The 19,930-nt window shown below is 40.2% G+C and overlaps 1 protein-coding gene across 2 annotated transcripts; it reads left to right on the top strand.

The window, feature by feature from the left end:
- Positions 1-751: 751 nt before the first annotated feature.
- Positions 752-18,046, top strand: SMARCE1 (SWI/SNF related BAF chromatin remodeling complex subunit E1). 2 transcript variants are annotated; one of them, XM_084301318.1, is made up of 11 exons: positions 752-1,028; positions 1,895-1,945; positions 2,519-2,562; positions 5,643-5,810; positions 8,098-8,178; positions 9,277-9,408; positions 10,927-11,098; positions 13,623-13,795; positions 14,757-14,858; positions 15,416-15,626; positions 16,321-18,046. In XM_084301318.1, exons 2-11 carry the CDS (start codon positions 1,939-1,941, stop codon positions 16,530-16,532), a joined length of 1,302 nt encoding a protein of 433 aa, XP_084157444.1. In that variant the 5' UTR covers positions 752-1,028; positions 1,895-1,938; the 3' UTR covers positions 16,533-18,046. The 2 variants fall into 2 exon arrangements, with proteins under 2 accessions (XP_084157444.1, XP_084157445.1); XM_084301319.1 differs by having other exon boundaries at positions 756-1,028; positions 5,643-5,747.
- The last annotated feature ends 1,884 nt before the right edge of the window (positions 18,047-19,930 follow it).

The following is a 19,930-nucleotide window of genomic DNA, read 5'->3' as shown; positions in this document are numbered from 1 at the left end:
TATTTGCAAGCCTTTTACCTCATGGGATTCCTTCACGAACCTTTTACCTCATTTGATTCCTTCACGATGCCCACAAACCGTTCTGGATTACCCCAGCTCTCCTGGAATTATCTGTGCTGCAGCTCTCAATCTCCTGCGATTCAGCCCAAGCGTTTGAGGTGGTCGTGCTGATTTAGTTCTGAAGCACAACCCACACAGGCTCAGAACCCACACAGCCCCAGAACCCGCAGTCCTTCCCACAGCCTTCCTCTAGGCCTTCCTCAGAGCACAACCTGGCGTCGAGGCACAGAAACCTCCCCTGGTGCCGCACCGGGCCGGGCTTCCCTCCACAGGGAGGCCCTTTCGGGGCCGAACCGCCCATTTTGCGCACACAAACAGCTCCTGGGCGCTACCGGGCCGCCTCGCCTGCCCCTCGTTCACTCTTTGACGGGGTTTATCCAGGGCCAAGCCCCGCACTCGCTGCCCCGCACCGGAGCCGCCCGCGTCGCCTCAGGCGAGAGGCGCGAAATGGCGGCGGGCACGAGGCGCCGACCGCCCCTCCCCGCCTGCGCCGCAGATTCGCCACGGGGCAACGCGACTCTTGCCGCTCCCTGCCCGGCCACAGTGACAGCGGCGAGGGTGGTAGAGGGCTGCCCGGCACGAAACGGGCTCGGTGGGAGGATGGAGGGAGGGCGGCCGGTTTCTCTGTCGAAAGTGCTGAGAGGAACGCGAAGGCGGGGCGGCGCCTCCCTGCCGGTAACGGCGGGGCCCGGCCGCACACCCCGCCTCAGCGCAGTGCCGTTGCTTTCCGTGCCCGCAGATTCGCCACGGTCTTTCCGGGCCTCCGCTTAACCCCCGCAGGACGCGGCGAAGTCCGGGGCTTGGCGGGGGCTTAGGGGCGAGCAGCGCAGCCCCCAACGACCTTTTCCAACGCGGCTACCCGCGGGCTGGAGGAGGGCGGTGGCTCCGTGTCGAAAGTGCAGAGCGGAGCGCGCAGGCGCTGCCCTCGCCTGGTGGGGAACAAAGGGAGCGCGGCCGGCGGCGACCGGGTGAGTGGCGGCGGACGGGGGGCTCGGGGTGGCCCCGCACGGCTCGGTAGGAGGCCGGCAAGGCCCGGGGAGCGGCTGAGGTGAGGGCGCTGAGGGGCCAGGTCCCGGCCGCCTTCCCGTTAGAGGCGGCTGGGGAGGCCTCAGCGCCCCGCACGAACCGGAGGGGGGCTGCCCGCCCTCAGGGGGCTCCTCCCCGGGGGGCTCCCCCTCACGGGGCTCCGTCGGTAGGCTCGGGGCTGCCGGTGCCTGGCGGGCCCTGGGAGCGGCTCTGTGGGGCCGGCTCCGTTCCTCAGGGCGCTGCCGGCCTGCTGCGGGCCGTCCCGGAGCCCCCGCGGAGCTTCAAGGCGGAGAACGGCGGCGGGTGCGAAGCTGAGGGGGTGCCGCCTGCCTCCGGGGTGCCGCCGGGCTGCTCGGAGAAACGCCGAAAAAATAGCATTTGGTTGTAATACTTCATCCCTAGCCGCTGATGGGCTGGTTGCTAAAAGATTAAATACGGTCACCTCTCACGGTCTGCGCTGCTGGCCGGCGTGGTCATTATTTTTTGAACCGTGTGAAGGAGCTGCTATTTAATCTGGTTATTTATATATATGTACAGGGTGTCCTGAAACTGGCTGTATAAAATGGCTGGGAGGGGGGAGAAGAGATGCTTAAAATCTCTAATGTACAGATGGCATAGAAAGATTTTATTTTACAGCTCTTTAAGGCCAGATTCCTTTTAAAGTATATTCATTTTTCAGTGAATACCTTAATTTTCCGAAACTTTTTTGTCTTTATTTCAAGATTGGTAAACTTTTTTTTTTCGTTAGTAAAGATAAGGGAAGGCAAAGGTTTAATATTTAATAGCGTGGTGTTCTTTTGTTTTTCAGAATTACAAATATAATGTCAGGTGGCTGAAAATTTGCCTATCAAAATGTCAAGTAAGTTTTCAGATTTTTCTTCCTTTGGTGAACCTTTAGGTCTGGTTCAGTAGAACCTGTTCGTGAGATAATCCTGTTATTCCTTGAATGAAAGGGAATGATAGGAAATGTAGTTACTTCTGACCAGACTCATGGCCTCAAAGCTTGCTGTGGCTTGTTTCTGGTGCACCAGGTGTAACTAGAGCTTAGCTTGCTGCTGATTCTCTCTGAAGTCTACGTTAACACGCCAAAGACTGATCGAGTCCAAGTACTCGATTTCATAGAAATTGCAGTTATTGCAGCTTCTCCGAAATCCTGCTGTTTGCTTATTTTCTTTCAGTTTATGTGTACATAAATGCATTTCACAGTCTTTAATCTCCTGCCTAAATAAAAGACTGGCAATGGTGTGGTCTTAAATCTTTTAAATTCTTCTATCGCTTGCATTACACTCTGTGGTGACAGAATGCAAAGTGTTTGGGAGCAGACTCTCTGTTTTTTGTAAATCACTTAATGTTTACCACAGTGGATGCCTTATAAAAAAAAAAAATCATTCAAATTTTCAAGATTATTTTGCTTACATTTATATCTTAACAGAAAGGCCATCTTATGCTCCACCTCCTACCCCAGCTCCCGCAACCGTAAGTATAGTGATTTTTCTCATTAACACAGATACCTGGTAAAATAGCCCTTAGTAATTTCCAGAGCAGTAATGGTGGAGTTGCAGCACCTTCCTGTATCGGGAAACCGCACTAGTTGTATTTCATTATTAATGTGGTATGCACTATTTACATTCATCTCACTTTTTTGGGCACTTTCTGAAAGAAAAGCTGAATAAACTTATTTATCTTTATGGCCAGATCCTGCAGATACTTTTTTTTTATAAGCAGTTACTAGGATTACTTACACATGTAGCCATTTTAACTTAGGCAGATAACACTGGACTCTTGGTCTAAACTTATGTTTGCATCGGGTTGCAACAGTATACTAGAATAGTTAAAAACAAAGCGATATATTTAATTCTAAAATTTCCTGGTCAACTTGTGGCCAAACCATGAGCAAGCAGGGCATGCCTTTGTGCTTCTGTTGTACCTAACCCATTTTCAGCAGAATGCAGAAGTACACAAAATTCTGTTATATTGGCTCAGAATAACGAAACACAAGGGTCATCTTATTCAAGCTTCTTGAAGTCACTGATATTTTGGAGTCCAATGCATGAGAAATACCTTAATTTATAATAAAATAGTGTGGAATGCCAATTAGGAAAATGCGGGAAGTTTTGAGTCCTGCCCAGTTGCAGTCATGCATGTATGAAAACACACGGAAATAGCATGTTGTGGTTAGAAAAGCACCTGAGAGCACATGCATCTCTTGCATTTGTTTCTAAGCAGCTTGCATTTTAAGAGTAATACTTTCACATGGAAAAAATATTAATCTTTGGTACAGAGGAATAAGATGCTACATTGAAATTCATTCTTACCAAAGAGAATTTGGAAACTGTTGTCCAAGGGTGTCCCTGGTCTCTGCATCTGGGACAAGAACTGCAAGAAGGGATTTAGATTAAATGTGATGCTTTAAATTTACTGTGCTATACTTTAAAGGTAGTTGAATATATCATGTATAAGTTATGTTCTTAAACACTTACAGAAATAAAACATTGTTTTGCATAGTTTGTTCAGAGTTTTCATTCTGCATGCAACTTAATAGATTTGTGCCGCTGTTAGAAGGAATGTGATGACATCCACTCTTACAACTGGATTCCTGCATACATGTGTGATTCCTATGGGACACGGAGTGGATACAGATGTTAAATGGTGTATACTGACATGGTACATCATTTAGTCGAGTTAGTAAGTCTTCAGGAGGATACATGAAACAAAAAATTCAAATCTTTGATTAGTGACATACATTGCTTGTCTTTCATATGTGTTTTGTATTACTTTAGTTGCATACAGTCCTTGAGATGATGGTCTGTGCTCTGTTAATGCAAGGTAGAAAGGAAAAGGAGACACACATTGCTTATTCCTCCACAGCCACTTTGAGATCCTGTAGTCAACAAAGTTTCAAGATTTCTCTTTAAGTAGCATTACATCTGAAGTAACAAATCTCCATGTAATGCATGATAGCTACCTTGTAATATTTAACTCCTATTTTGCTTAATTCTTTTTGTGCAAACGGAGACTACCGTTGTCATTTTACTATGGGTCAGTGTTACTGTAACACTATCTTTAACAAAATCAGATGACATCTTACTAAATAGTGAATGTGTATGTCGTCATCACAGGCACACAAACTGAGTAAATGTCAACTGCTGTGACTGAGATTCTGAAAGCTGGGTAATAAAGCATGTATTTGAAGGCTGACCGTTACAGGATGCTTTTATTTCGTACTTGTATTGTTTAGAAATAAAGTGACTACAGTATGTCTACATGCAGTTGAAAGCTTTGCAAGTTAATGTAGTTTAGCTTACAGGTTATTTTTGTTCCATGTTTGTATCTGTCATGCTGTGGTTCCCTGGAATACTGAACTTAATCATAGAATTTCCACAACTGTAATCTAGAATGGGTATGTGAGCAAATGAAATTAAGACTGCTGGAATGTTTCTTACTAGGGCTGAAGCGGGACTGAAGTGTGAGTCACGGTGTAGATAACACTCAAATTCTGAGCAACACTGGAGGATAAGTCATTACGGACTGGGATGAAAGGACCACCACAGTCAGGACCTAATCACAATAACTGTTCAATAGCTGATCCACTTTTTATAACAGAACTTGAATTGTGCATGACAGGAAAAACAAAATTAAAAGGCTGGAGCAAGATGTGTGAGAGAAGGCGAAGGACAGCGAACCTTCTGGTACTTGATTGTATGTAGATGACAGCTAACAAGGGATTGTAGAGAAATCACGTTTTTTTTTCTGCCTTACGGGATGTGAGAACAAACTGATCCACCTTCAAGAGTGGATAAAGATGTGTTGATTAACTCCTGAAATAATCTCTGATTCAGTGGTCAGTTAAGATCAGTTTGTAGCTTCTAACCTGTAGATTGTATTTCAGTGCTTCCTCAACTCTGCCAGTCTGCAGCCAACCTCACGAGAGGCGGACGTCTCAGTGAATCGTCATCTGTCTTGGTTTTTCTAATCCCACAGTTCTACAAAATATTTCAATTTGCAAATAGCCAGTAAAGTCTTTCAGTACTGGTATTGCTGCACAGGTGGTGCTCAGAGATTTTCTTCCTACCTATTGAGAGCATCACGCTTGTTGGAAAGGTGGATGAAAAGCAGGCAGGGATTTTCAGTTACAGTAGATATTGACTTGGGATTTTTGCCCCATTCCTGTGTGCTGTGTTGCCTTATAAGTTTAACCCTTTGGATATGAGGATCTTCATGAACTTCTTGGTGCCTTATTATACATTGGAAAGTTTTATTAGGCATGAGCAGGATTTATGGAATACTTGTTTAAACCAGTTGCACATCTAATAGAAATAAACCCACCAACTTTGGACAAAAATTGTAGCAACGTATTTGCTTAAAATCCTGTTTCCTTAATAGGTTTGTATTGGAGTAAGTTCTGTGTGTTGAGAAGGTATCAACTGCTACACCTCATTTGCTTGTTTAAACTCTGATTGCTTTTGCATGCCATATTGCAGTTCACTTTCATTTCTGTGTTTTCCTCGTTTGAGCTCATTTCTCATTCGTGTTTTTGTCTCATTTGTTTCCATCAGCAAATGCCCAGCACACCAGGGTTTGTGGGATACAATCCATACAGCCATCTGGCCTACAACAACTACAGGCTGGGAGGGAACCCGGGCACCAACAGCCGGGTCACGGTAGGAGAATCAACTATTACATCATCCGGCAAACAACAGGAATTGACCAGAAATGGCTTTAGAGTTAGGTTCTTCTGAATCTTGGCTGCTGCCACGTTTTTCTAAAAACCAAAATTTACCTCTGATTTTTACTCTTCACCCCTATCCCTTCCCATTCACTTTGAAACTTTTTACAGGAAATGGACTTCCATTTGAAGAGGGGGAAAGAATACGCGGTAATCATGTATGATGCAGAACTCCAAAGAGACAGACTTTGTGGTCTTCAGTGACCACTGCATGCTTAGGGAGAAGGTCTGTAGTGTGGGCACAGATTTTCCTTGGAGGGAACTGCTATTTTTTTCTTATTAAGGCTTATTGGCACAAAAGTAAGGAAGAATACTTTGCAAACTAGGGTTTGTTAATAGTATTGCATCATACTATTGAGCCGTGCAGGAGATGTAAGCCTTTATTTTTCTTTCCAGTCTTAGTCTGATATTAGCTGTGTAAAGTCCCTAGTTCAGAAATAATTGTTTGAACAGAAGTGTGATGATCATCAAATAGAATCCTTTCAGATCTTCTGTTAATCTGTAGGTGTGTAGAAAAGGGATGCTAAAAATGTTTTTAATGGAGTAAATAGTTAGCTGGAGTCAGTTTGTGACAGGTGACAACTACTTTCTAATACAGGTAAAGTCTCGAGCATTAGGTGCAGTCAAGGAAAAAAAAAAAGAAGACTGGAAGCACATGGTTTTTATAACTAACAACAGAAATAGAGATGGAGTGAACCCCTGATATTAAAAAAAAAAAAAAAGTTAATTTAAAAAAAAGTTTCTTTAATTTTCCTAATAAGATTTTTCATGTAAAAATTTCAATCTTAAAACATCTGCCTCGTTCAGAATATGGTATAAGGAAAGAGTTTTTCAAGGAACACGTATATGGTACCTTAAATGAAGTGTACTCTTAGAAACCTTCTTTCTAACTTCATATATGAAGTTCATCTGGTTTGTTGAAATGTTTATGGAAAAAAACCTTCCCCATACAAGCTGAAACTTGACTGAACATACTGTCTGAACATATTTTTCTTATACAAGAATAAGTTTTTTTCTGAGAACTTTCATTGTTTCTGTATGTCATAAGCATATACAGCCTTCTGTGCCATGCATATATCAGTATATGTATGGTGTCTTTAAATTCCTGTTAATTTAAAAGCATTAAACAGTTTCCGTTAATGTTTTTCAAACCCATTTGTGTGTGTATATATGTATACATTTTGGTAATGCATATACCTCATGTACATTATTTATATCTATACGCAGTTCCGTATGCATTGTTTCACAGATCTCCATAAATTCAGCAAAGCAAAATATCAAAAAGAAAAATCTGAAAGCCAAATACTGCACATTAGCCTATATGGCCAAACTCCCATTATTGGTTTAATCTGTGGCTGTAGTTCTGAAAAAGCTTGAAATTGCTTCATTTATTTATTTTTTTTTTTTTTTATAAAAATGGTCCCACTTAATAAAATGGAACTCCTTGCACGTCTAAGCTCTTGAAGAGCAAAAGGTTTTCAGAACCTGTGGTTGGTAGGGACTACAAGCTCATTGCTTTAGGAGAAGAAAGCCCTGCCAGATGTTTTGTAGATTGAGGGGACAGGAACAGGTGGGTGCAGCAGCTTTCAGTCAGTAACAATTACTGCTCAGTGTCTTTTTATTTAGTGCAAGCAAGGTGCTTGATGTTGTACAAACCTAAAGGAAGATACAAGCACACAAAGATATTGCAGGCTAATTTGGACAACTACAGTACAGCTTGGATACTAATAATGCACACTGGTGGATCACTTGCATAGGGGTGTTTTTTATAATGAGTAGTTTCATTTGCTCTGAATTACCACTGGCGTATTTTGTGGACAAACACATTGCTGAAATGATTTGCAAATGAAAAGACATCCAGATGTCATGATCCTATCTTCACTCTCTGCCCCTCATCCCACAGTAGACACATTAAATTTGTTAGAACAGGTACAATAAATTGCTAACCAGAAGTGAGAAAAGCAACCTGCTGGAACTGGTGTTTTAATGGAAATTTCTAAGTTGTGCTTTTCAGTTTTTAGAATGTGGAGCCAATTTAGATTTTTATCTAGTTGCTGTTCTGTAAGTTTACAGATAAAAGGACAAATTTAGATTGGAAAAATATTACAATGAGGACCAGTTGTAGTACCTGTTCAGTTCTTTTTTGTGATGTTGCTTGCTTCTTGGAATGGGGGCGGAGGGATGTTTGTTTCAACTGCACAAGAATGAATGATTTCCAAAAATAGTGTGTATGGAAACTGTCCAGTGAGTACATTAACAAATGGATTTATTCGGTTCTTTCATAGGCTTCCTCTGGTATTACCATTCCAAAGCCCCCCAAACCCCCAGACAAGCCCCTGATGCCCTACATGAGGTACAGCCGGAAGGTGGGTATACGGTATCGAACAAGTAATAATAAAAGTTAGCGTTTGTATGTGCTAACGATTTATTGCTATTATCTTAGTTTCAGCTTCTAAACTTTTACTTCTAACAGCCTGCACATTCTTTTAAGGGAATTGTAAAGTACAGAGGCATTGCCCTTCAGAATAATGGCAGCAGTAGTCTGTTCACACAGTTGCCAGTTGCTGGGGGGAAAAGGTTTCTCTAAAATGATAATTTACTACCACTGTCTCTGCTGACAAGGATCCACCCTGCCACATTCAGAAGTTCCTGTGACTTACTGACAGAACTTTTTTTATAAAAAGGAGATATTCCTTGCGGTATACTGGGCTTGGTACAGTGCTGTAGCTGGACTGAAGAGTAGCAATGAGTGGACTTTGCATGTTCTCCTTCACCAACCTAGCCTGTGGCAACGTTTACTTCGCTATTCTGTGAACTGATTGACAGAAAGTAGGAGAGAGACTCTTGTGGAGTCTGGAATCTGATTGGGCATGGGGAGGGCATGCGAGCCTGTCTGAAGCGGGTGAGCCAGAAGGAAATTCTTCTACCTCTGGTAAAGTATCTTTACCAGCCTATCTGTCTTAGGCCAAAAAACCAACAACAAAAAATAAAAGTCAAGTGGCGCAGCAAGAAATAACACTGGCAGCTCTCTCCTTTTTTTTTTCCCTATAAAGTTAGAAACCTTTTTGGTGGAGTCAGAACTTGTTGGAACTCAAATTGATCAGCAAGACTGAAAAATAATGTTGCATTCTGATCTGAAAAGCTCAGTGCTCTTTATCATAATCTACTGCTGGATGTGTTTACTCAGTAGCACTTTTTTTTTCCCAGAGATGCAGCGATGTGCATTTGAGAAGAGAATTAAGAGGGTTAAAAGCAATGTTCTCATGAAACCAAAGCCATTTCAGCAATTGCCCGTTTCAGTGACTTCCTGCCCCAGAAAATAATCGAGATAGTTTAGCCAGACATTCCTAACTTAATCCTGTTTTTCATGGTGGTTCCAGAAAGAACACTGAGATGACAATATAAAATGTTTAATTTGGAAGTATTTAGATATCATTAGTAAAGCTCCAGCTGTTTCTGTTAAGGTCTGGGACCAAGTGAAGGCGTCCAATCCTGATTTGAAGTTATGGGAAATTGGCAAGATTATTGGAGGAATGTGGCGAGATCTCACTGATGAAGAGAAGCAAGAGTATTTGAATGAATATGAAGCTGAAAAGGTAAATGGAAGAAATCTGGGATGTTTATTACAGCTGATTCTTCTAGGAACTGGTCTGAGAAGAAAAATTCATCTTACCCATGCAGTGGTGTATGAGGCACTCACGAGACCCCCTATATGTAACTTAATGGAAGTATGTCCTGACACGTCTTTTAGATTTTTTTTAAAATAACTGTACATCAACTGTGACTGGTCAGTTTTTAGACCTAATTCAAAATGAAGTATTTATAATTGAGTGTCGATTTTAACTGTTTAATGAATGGATTTGATTGTACAACATCAGTGTTGAAAAGATTGTCTCAACACCAAAATCCTCTTTCAAAACTGGTGCTCTGCAACTACTGCTATTGAGTCATGAACGTGTTCATAAAAGACTTCCAGTCACGTAGGGTCTGGTTTCCATGGTGTATAATCTGGTGTAACTCCATGGTATGGCATAGTGTTTTGTTTCCTAGTAGGAAAATGCTACCATTTTTAGGGTTTCTTGCATTTGTGTTGCTTTTTATTGATCTTCATGACAAAGATGACAGCTACATCATGTGTCTAGGTTGGTAAGTGTTGAGGACTTTTACAAGACTGTGATCCTAAGCTACAAGGGGAAACTTGTCCACCTGCTGTCTTGTGGTTAAGCCTGGTAGGCATCTGAGGTTGTGTACAACCTGGTCAAACCTGAGAAACTTGGAGCTGTTTTTATTCCAAGTCAATAGAGAAGTACTTCAAAGCTGGATGCTCTTAGTTGAAACAAAATCAAGGAATTCTTTTTCTTTTTTAACTTGGTAACAACACTTAGATTGTAAGCTCCTTGGGGCAGGGGCCTTCTTGTTTATATTTTTCAACTGCCTAGATAGGTTTCCAGTCCTAATAATAAAGAAATTGACACCCTTAGGTACTTGCACCAATATCACAGATATATCTTGTATTTCATTTGAAATACCTCAAATCTCTGTACAAAATCTAGACCAGGCAAATTTTAAATGACATAAAGCAATTCAAGGGGAAAATATTTCAAAGAAGGTGAAAATAGTGATGCAGTCCTGCTACCAGGAGACAGTAGTCTGGCTGCAGCATTCTGTATCATCCCAGTGCAGGGATGGATCAAAGAATACAAAAACATTAAGTGATTTTGAAAACTGGTTCATGGCATACTGGAATAAGGAAAGAGAAAAAAATTGAATCTATTATGTAGTTAGAAATACAAAGAATTAAGAATATTTTAAGTCAACTTATTTTTTTATCAAAGTTCTGAAGTTTGATTTTGAACTTCAAAAACAAAACTCTTGTAAGACCTCTCAAGCTATTAAAACATGCCTAAAAGCCCAACTAGCGTTTTTAAAAACATGACTGTGGAAGAAGTTCTAATTGGTTAAAAAAAGAAATCAAGAGAATATGATCATTTGTGTATCCGCAAGATAGGTCCAAATAGATTTGTCTGTATATAACTACCCGTTGAGTTGCACCTAATTGTGTCAAGTCTGAAATTGTCATGTGGTGCAATCAAACAATATTGGTCACGTTTCAGATAGAGTACAATGAGTCCATGAAGGCCTACCATAACTCTCCTGCATACCTTGCCTACATCAATGCAAAAAGTCGTGCTGAGGCTGCGTTAGAAGAAGAAAGCCGACAAAGGCAGTCACGCATGGAGAAAGGTGAACCTTACATGAGTATACAGCCAGCAGAAGATCCAGATGGTAAGCAGAAAGAAATCTGTATGCTCATCCAGTGAGACAGCCTCATTGCAAGGCCTACAGCATAGAGAAATAATTGCCAGATATGGAAAATTATCTCTGTATAGCCTTCACAGTGCTTAACATGACTTCCTTCCTATTTCAGTACCTTCAATACTAATTTTCATGATCACACTTTTATTTTGTAGAGCCAGTAGCTGACTTTGTCTTGTTTCCAAAAGCTAAGGTGGAAAGGCAATGATAGAAATTATTCTAGCCCTTGATTCGGTGTGAAGTAATGCTTACAGTTCAGAAGAAATCAGTCTGCTCAAAATTCTGCGATGGCTTTAACATGTAAATTACAAGATGATTAGATGCCTGATTTAATCCAGCCTGAATGCAATTTTGTGCTTTATTACCAGAAGTGCATACTTGTGATAAGTAGAGTTCTGGTATGATTAAGAACACCTGAACTCAAATGTCATTTGAGATTGTTTAGAAAAGAAGAGTTATCCTTGCTGTTGACAAGTTGATGAGAAAATTCTGCAAGTTTATTTGACTGCAAGGAAATGTACTCCACCCAGTGGGAAAAATTAGATTCATATAGTTAACGTCTACTTCTAAATTCATGACCAGATACATACTTGTTGAAACCTGAGGGTGAAAAATCTACTCAGTTACACCCTCTTTTTTTTTCCTCCTTTTTGTAAAAGCACACCCTTGAGATAAAGCCTGTGACAAAGAGCACTTGCCTGTGTGAGGTAACTGCAAAATGTATGTAAATATATTTAGTGTTCCAGTAGCTGGCATTTTAGAACTTTGTTCTGTTCCATGCTGCCTGGGCCAAATTGAGTCAGGCAGAGCCAGCTGACCTAGCACTGAGCTGGATCTGCTCATACTTGGGATGAAATGGCAAATTCTTCCCCATGGCAGAAATGCTGCTGTCTGTGCTGCATGTCACTAGGATCAAGAGCTTGTAGTGTGAAAGGAATCTTGTTAAGAGGACAAAGATGTTTACTAAGGAGACTGATTTACTTAATATTTCTTTGTCTCTTGCAAATCTATTGTCTTCCCACTATTTTTTCTCTTTTCACTTCATTTAATCAGGTATCTCAATGGGAAATTGAACATAACACTTTAAAATAAAGCAGGTAACTAGTTTAATGAAAGCTTCTTCCTTGGTAATATTTTCTGGCTTGATGTATTAAGATTGTCTTCAAGATCTCTGTGAGTAGTTGGAGAGTAAATTCCATTAGGAAAACTTCATGTGAAATAAATTCAGCTTCTGGACTTTACTAAATGACCTCATTCTGAAAGACAATTCAGTTAACCTGCCAGTTAATGGATTTTAACACTCAACTAAATGTGACGTGTATTCACAGAAGTTTCTTCTAAGTTTATTCCCTCACCAATAGTTAATGCTATTTAATTACTCTGCTTTAAATTCTACTAGTTAGACTTCAATTTCTAGAGCCCGAGATAGGTTCTTGATACCAAAACTGCAGATTCTGGTTTGACTTTTTTAATTATATTGAAAAGCTTTACCTGCTCTCTGAACAAATACAGAAAGTCACAGCATAGCAAGCCCTCTGTCTTCTACATGCCAGAAGCTTTTGAGTGCTGCTAGGTACAGGAAGCATGCTTTATAGTTTCAGATGTTTTGTTCTGCTTTGTAGCATCAAACTTCATTTTACTTCTAAAATGATTACCTAGTATAATCCATAATGCTGTAGTTCATGTTAAGTTCTGTATCTATTGTTCAAGTTTAGTATCTTGTCATTAATTGGAAACTCTTTTAATTTGGTCAGGGGAAAAAAAAATTGACCTGTTAAATTCTTCTATCTTCTTGTATAGTTTATCCTCTAGATGCATGTCAAACAAGACTGTTTTTCCTGGGCTGACTTCAACTTCTTTTCTCTGCAAGAAGCTGATAAAATAACGAGCTCTTGACCTATGTGCATGTATATTTTTTCTCCTTGAAGTGTATTTTTTTTCACTAGCTGTTCTCAAAGGAAGTGCATTTGTACCCCCCAAAATGTAGAATACAGTTATTACATTAACTGAAAATTAAATGTTACATTGCTTCACGTTTTCATCCCTCAGCGTTTCAAAAAGTAAGTCATTTTGATCAGTGGTACAAAGCTCATTTTATAGAGGAATGTCTCCTTTGTTAGTATTGTGACCTTTTATTTTTTAGTGGACTTTTTTTGGCATCATGATTAACCAGGAATGGCTTCTTTATTTAATGTATTAATAGCCCCTCTTACTCTGGAAGCAAGAAATAAGTTAATCTACATTTCAGACTTGTGGGAAGATGCATGTAAAATATCTGCTGTAGCTGTGCCAGGGTGAATGGCACTCAATCCTCAAACTCTTTTCTCATTACATGATGTTATTTAATCAAGTACTTGTTGGTATGAACTTTGTGACATGACAAACTGGTGTTAGGGTTTTTTTTGTGGTTAATTACTGGTGACATTGGTACAGTCAATTAGGCTTGACACTTGCTTTGTGGAATTAAAGCAATTGCACTTAACTCTTGTTTCAGATTACGACGATGGATTTTCTATGAAGCACACAGCTACAGCTCGTTTCCAAAGAAACCATCGTCTCATCAGTGAGATATTGAGTGAAAGTGTGGTTCCTGACGTCCGTTCTGTTGTCACTACAGCTAGAATGCAAGTTCTTAAACGCCAGGTTCAATCCTTAATGGTTCACCAGGTAAGGATAAATGATACAAAGGCAGCTAAAACTTAATGGGGTTAGGCTGTACTCCAAGTCTCAGATCATTTGATCATCTACATGACTATTCTTGTTGGGTGTCAATGTTCTGTATGCTCTAAGAGCTAATCTCTGGGTTTTGTTGGGAGTGGCAAGATGTGAGGCTTCACCTTTTGTGCTGTTTTGTTAGTCAGAATTATGTTAAACTTGTCCTTTAGGCCATCTTAAGTACTAAATCCATAGCTCTTCATTATTAGAACCTTCTCTGTATAAAGTAAAGCTTCAGTTTAATAGGTTCTGATGGTTGTGGCTTTCAGTTGGCTTATTACTGTAATCTTGGTTGTTACAATCTTGTATCACAGTAAATCCTATTGAAACATTATTCCTTGAAAAGTAAATGTATGCAAAGAAATCTAGTGAGATCACATTTGTACATTCCAGCTAGCTTTGAATGGGCATACGCCCATATTTTCCAAACAAAAGAACTCTGTCAGTATAGTAAGTATACGTGTAGGCAAAGAAAACTGGAGTTTGACCAGAATAAGATAGAGATTTGTCACTTTTTTTTTTTTTTAAATCACAAGATGGGGTAGAGCTTCCTATTTCTTTGAATTGTGGTCTTTCTGCATTAGAGGATGTAACTGAAGTGTCACGTGTATACTGTAGGGTGTATAAAATGAAAGAAAGTATGTAGATTTAGATGATAAACTGTTCACCTTGACTCCATAATGTTTAAAATTTTATAATAGGTCTAACAATTGTGAATTATTATACAGACCCATTTGTTGTTCATGCTTTTTTTTATATGAACTTCTTAGCTATTGGGTGTTAGATCTAGGAAAACATTTTGGGATTAAGGATGTTTAAAGCATGGGTACATTTTAAAACATTGGTCTAAATGTTTTTGTCCAGTTCTTCAGATGACTGCATAGTAAGCTTCTTACCATTTATTTATTTCTAGCGTAAACTGGAAGCTGAGCTTCTGCAAATTGAGGAGCGCCACCAGGAGAAGAAGAGGAAATTCTTGGAAAGCACAGAATCCTTCAATAATGAGCTCAAAAGGGTACAACTCTCACTTTTCTCCACTTATTTTGAGGAATCTATTAGTCAACCATTTATATAAATACTCTGACTACTTCTGTTTAGTTCTGTATTGAATTGTTTATAATTAGATGGCTGCAGTGTCCTAGGCCTGGTGAAGTATGTGGGTGTTAATGCATGGCATTTTTATTATTGCATGTTCCTTCGTTGACCTTTAGTAGTTATATTCAGCCAGTACAGTTTAGAAGTGCCTTCAGGCTTGACTGGTTGAGTTTACTAGGGAGCAGCTCAATGAAGGTGGCCTAAAGCCACTATGAAGAACATATTTCTCTGTCCTTGTTTGCATTCAAAAACAGGGCTTAGGTTGTTTCTTTAGCCCTCCCCCCCCCCCTTTTTTTTGATAATAAGCTTATTTCTCCCTGTGTGGTTAGTGAAGGTTTTAGTATAAACTTTATCAAATCAAAATAGTTATGCTGCATGTAGAAATACTGAACTAATAATAATTGGGTATTCCTGATACTTTGTTTTTCATTGTAACTGGGGTAGTAAAAGAGCTTTTTTGTTTGTTTTATTTGCTAGTTATGCAGTTTGAAGGTAGAAGTGGATATGGAAAAAATTGCAGCTGAAATTGCTCAAGCTGAGGAACAGGCTCGCAAGAGGCAGGAGGAAAGGGAAAAAGAAGCAGCTGAGCAAGCTGAACGCAGTCAAAACAACATAGCAGCTGAGGAAGAACAGGCAACTAACAAGATGGAGGAGAAGAAAGAAGAGGAGAGTGCTCCAATGGAGACAGGTAACTGTATTTAAAGAGCAGTTGAAGAATCCTGAAAGGATTGGCTTTAAAGCGGCTCTGTAGAGGCTCAGCATAGCCAGGGAGGCCCTACACTTCTGTTGTTAGTCGGAAGGCTTCTTCAGAAGAACACTCAGAAGAGTCAACTTCATCTTGGTGAACACAGGTGTTTGCTTTCTTCTCATTAAGTTGTTCCTTTTTAAAAGGGTAGAGGATATCACAAAGCCAGTATGTAATGCTTGGTGTTTAAATGTACCCAAGAAAAAAAAAAAAACATGATTTCTGATTGCCTTCTAAACCTAACTCATCTCTTAAACGTGTTAGCTAGGAATGACTGAGAGTGTTTCCTTGTCCTACTGTCAACATCTAGCAAGGATGCTAGGTGACAGTGAATCATTGCTGAAACAGCATAAGGGAAAGTGGAAGAGTTGAATTCTAGTTTAATGAGGTACAATGCTTGGTGTCCTGACTTCTGAGGTCGGGCTGCAAGTGACTTTCAGGATGCCATGTGGCAGGACCACGTACATTCTAAGTACCGAGTGGTCTTTCAGAGCTGTGCCTCTACTGCACATTCTAAGTAATAAATAGTTGTTATGAAATACTTGGATTTACTACAGATTCTTTTTCTTCCTAAATTGTAATCACGCTACCTAAATATATAGGTATATAAATGACACTGAGAAATATTTTATTACAGAAGAGCCTCACCCAGAAGAGAGCACAGAAAACCAGCAGAATGGTGAAGAAGGAACATCTACCCCAGATGATAAGGAGAGCGGCCAAGAAGGGGTTGATAGCACTGCAGAGGAAGGAACCAGTGACAGCAACACTGGTTCAGAGAGCAATAGTGCAACAGTTGAAGAGCCTCCTGCAGACCCTATCACTGAGGATAGTGAGAAGAAAGAATAAACATTGACTTGTTTCATGTGTCTCTTTTTAATGAAGTACTGTTTTGATTTCAAAATGTGCTAAGCAGCTTTTGTATCTTCCTTGCTTGTATCACTTGTCTCCAAAGGATATTGGGTTTTAGTAACACTTCGTATTATCAGCATAGAGACTTGAAGGGCCCTTTAGGGGCAAAGGGTATCTTACAACAGGCAGAAAACACCTCGTATAAATACAGTGATAAAATATGAAGAGATACTACTGTTTGGAATTTCTTCCCCAGAAAGATAACTGGTTTTGTTTATAATATTAGAAATCAGGATTTTTCCCCTCTTTCTAATTACATGCCCACAGTGGAAATGCAGTTTTCCTTCAAGGCCCTTCTTGTTCAGTTGTGGCTGAATGAGATGCAGATGGGCATCACCTCTCTGCTGGGTTCCTCTTGATCTAGCTTTGCTGGTGGACTAACAGCCCCCACTCTTGATTAGGGTAAGGGAATGTTACACTGGGAGCTGGGAAGCTTGTACCACGATCACAGGCTGATGAAGCAGCACAATTGAGAAACATGCGGTTAATTGTACTTGCCTTCTAGACAGGGTCAATGTTACTGAGGCATCTTAAAGTTGACCTTAGTATTAAGTGATGATGCATAACCCGTGTACTTTCTGTGTATAACCTAACAAAACAAAAACCACAGCAGCCTAGCACAAGTTACCACAACTATTTCTGTTCTTGCCACCAGTGATGTCTACTGTAGCTCCCCAGTTCAACAGTTGTAAAGAAAGCTTTCATTACTCCTAAATAAGGCTGCTGCAACACTTGGACTTGTGTTTTTTTTTTTTTTTAAATATAATCTTTATTGTATGAATAGAGTAGCTATGCAACACGGAAGGAATCTTGCTCGTGTTACACATGCGATACATCTGGGGATACATTTCCAAATGATTTAAGAGTGCAGTTGTCTTGAAGTATAAGAAATCTAGAGGATTTTTTTTTCTGTGATACAGGATTATTTTCAACAACAGTCTTTGCTCTTCTCCACTATTTAACTCTTTTATTTGCTACTGAGATATCATAATAGGACCTCAGCCAGAGATCTGGCAAAATACAAAGCAGGAGAATTGAAACATGTTATTTGCTCTCAGAGGAAGTAGTCATGAATGCAACGCAAACAGTAGAAAACAGTAGTTCTGCTTGCCATGACCTTTCAAAACTTCTAGGAACTCTACAAAAGTCTTGAAAATGCTACATTTTGCCCTGTACAAACAGAAGTCCTATTTGAAGAAAAAAAAATACAATAGATACAAGCTGTTCTGTCAGTTTCCTACTGTAAGAGGACACACGACGCATATGCTTCAATAGTGTGTTTTTATATAGTGGCTGTTTTATAAATTTCCAACTGTAAGAGAACATATGATGCATATGCTTCAATGAACTAGCGTGTTTTTATGGAATAGTGGGTATATGAGATGGTATTGTTTTTTTAAATCCTTTTTTTTAATGGTCTAAAAATAATAAAATCCAACTTTTTTTTTAAATTTACAGTGGTCTGGTTCTTGTTTCCTAAGGCAGTGCCTGTATTTTATGTATGGCTTTTATCAGATGCCCTCCATCTTAAGGCCAGAAGAATGAAAACATGGAACTCATTATTGAAATATGTTAAATATGAAAAGCTATGCTGCGGGAGCACTTTGAAAATCAAAGCAAAAAAACTGCTGAGTTGCTGTAAGCTTTTGTTTAAATGCTAGCTAAGTCTAGAAGGAACTCTGGTGACAGCTTTTGACTTTAAGAGCCAGTGAATAGGGGAATTTGTGGAGGAAATAATACAAGTAGTGATGAACTTGTGATCTTTTTTCCTGTTAGCTTTTAACTGCCACCTTCCAAGTTGACAAAGCATTTTCACATTACTTTAAACAAAGTGAAATTTCCACCCCAAAGGGCTGTAAGGCATATATGTACAAAAGGAATGATATGAGGAGTAAGATGCACTTATGGTCCTAATACTTAATAGCCCATTTTTATGACTAGCTGCCATGCATTCTTTCTGACTTCACAAGATTCCATGAACTGATTTGCACGTTTCTGCTTGGAAGTGGTTATTGAACAGGCATTACAATGCAGTCTCATGTATATATTAAAGAGGCTCTTCAGAGACACTGCCTCATAGTTTACAATTTTGTTTCATACTCCCAAGAGACGTGCACCTTTCAGCAGCTGGTGCTGAGTCGAAGTTCTTTGTTCAGTTGCCTCCAGTAGTTCTTTTTGTGTTGGTTCTTCTGTGAAATTGTATAATTTAGTGCAGTTCTACAGAACGGATTTAAATCTTACTGTAGATGTCAAGACAACCCTGCAAACAAATGTGTCAGTCTCAGGCACTGCACCCTGTGGGCGAATCTGAACATGCTTGTTCAAGTGCTGAGGGAGAATGTGTATATGAACAGTCAAATCAATTCCTATAGACAGCATTGCAGCTTACTGAAATGTGCAAGCATGCAAGCGCTTTTATCTACCAGCGACAGCTGCAGAGAAGATGGTTGCAAAGCACAACTGGAAACAAAAGCAGAGAACTCAGCAGTGGAAGCCTTCCCCTTAGGAGCAGTCACACAATGAGCTACTCAAGCGAGAAATCTTGTATTTATCATCACTTTTTAAGGAAGAAATAGGAGTTCTGATACTAGTGTGTTTGAAAAAAGGTGTTACCTTGGCTATGCGGTTTGGCTTCAGTTTCTTACGAGGAAACCGAAACCATGGATGCTCCTTAATTTGGTTTATAAAAGAATTAAAACAGCGAAACCTGCCTAAAAAATTAAGTAATTTTTAGTTCAAAATCCCAGTCTCTCAGAACAGGCAAGTTGTTCTCATCATTATCCTTAATGTGACCACGAAGGGGTTCACGTGGAATCCGTTGGTACAGAAGTAGCAGGAGACTCCACACCTCAGGTGATGTGAACGCATGTTGTGCAACAGCTTTTATCTGTGCAACTGCCTTGTTTTTTGAAGACTGTTTGTGTTTTTCATCTGCTCCATATTCTCAAGGTATATGTAAATAACAGTAATTATTGGCAAAGACAGGGTGTGTTACAGCTAAGGGTGTGTACCCAAATGAGTAGGTGTCATCTTCAAGGGTAAAATAACTTTTCCAAGCACACGAAAACCTGAACAAATGCCCAGTGTGTAGTGTTTGAAGCACTGACCAACCCCAGTGGTGGCTGGCAGAGGTGCAGAACTCCCAAAACCAGGAGGTGCCTGCGAGGGACATGAGCATCAAGGACCAGGTGCGGAAGAGGGGCCCAAATCAGTGCCTCTGATCACTGCCAGCTGCTGATGAAACACAGCACAGCATCCCAGCACTGCCTCCTGTCTGGCTCACAGGCCAGGAAAAGGGAAAGACTGAAAAGCACAGGGAGCTGCACAGGGAGGGA

The sequence above is a fragment of the Netta rufina genome (assembly GCF_964035555.1).
Source record: "Netta rufina genome assembly, chromosome: 24".
In the NCBI taxonomy this organism is placed as follows: Eukaryota; Metazoa; Chordata; class Aves; order Anseriformes; family Anatidae; genus Netta; species Netta rufina.
This window is presented reverse-complemented; position numbering and strand designations above follow the sequence as displayed.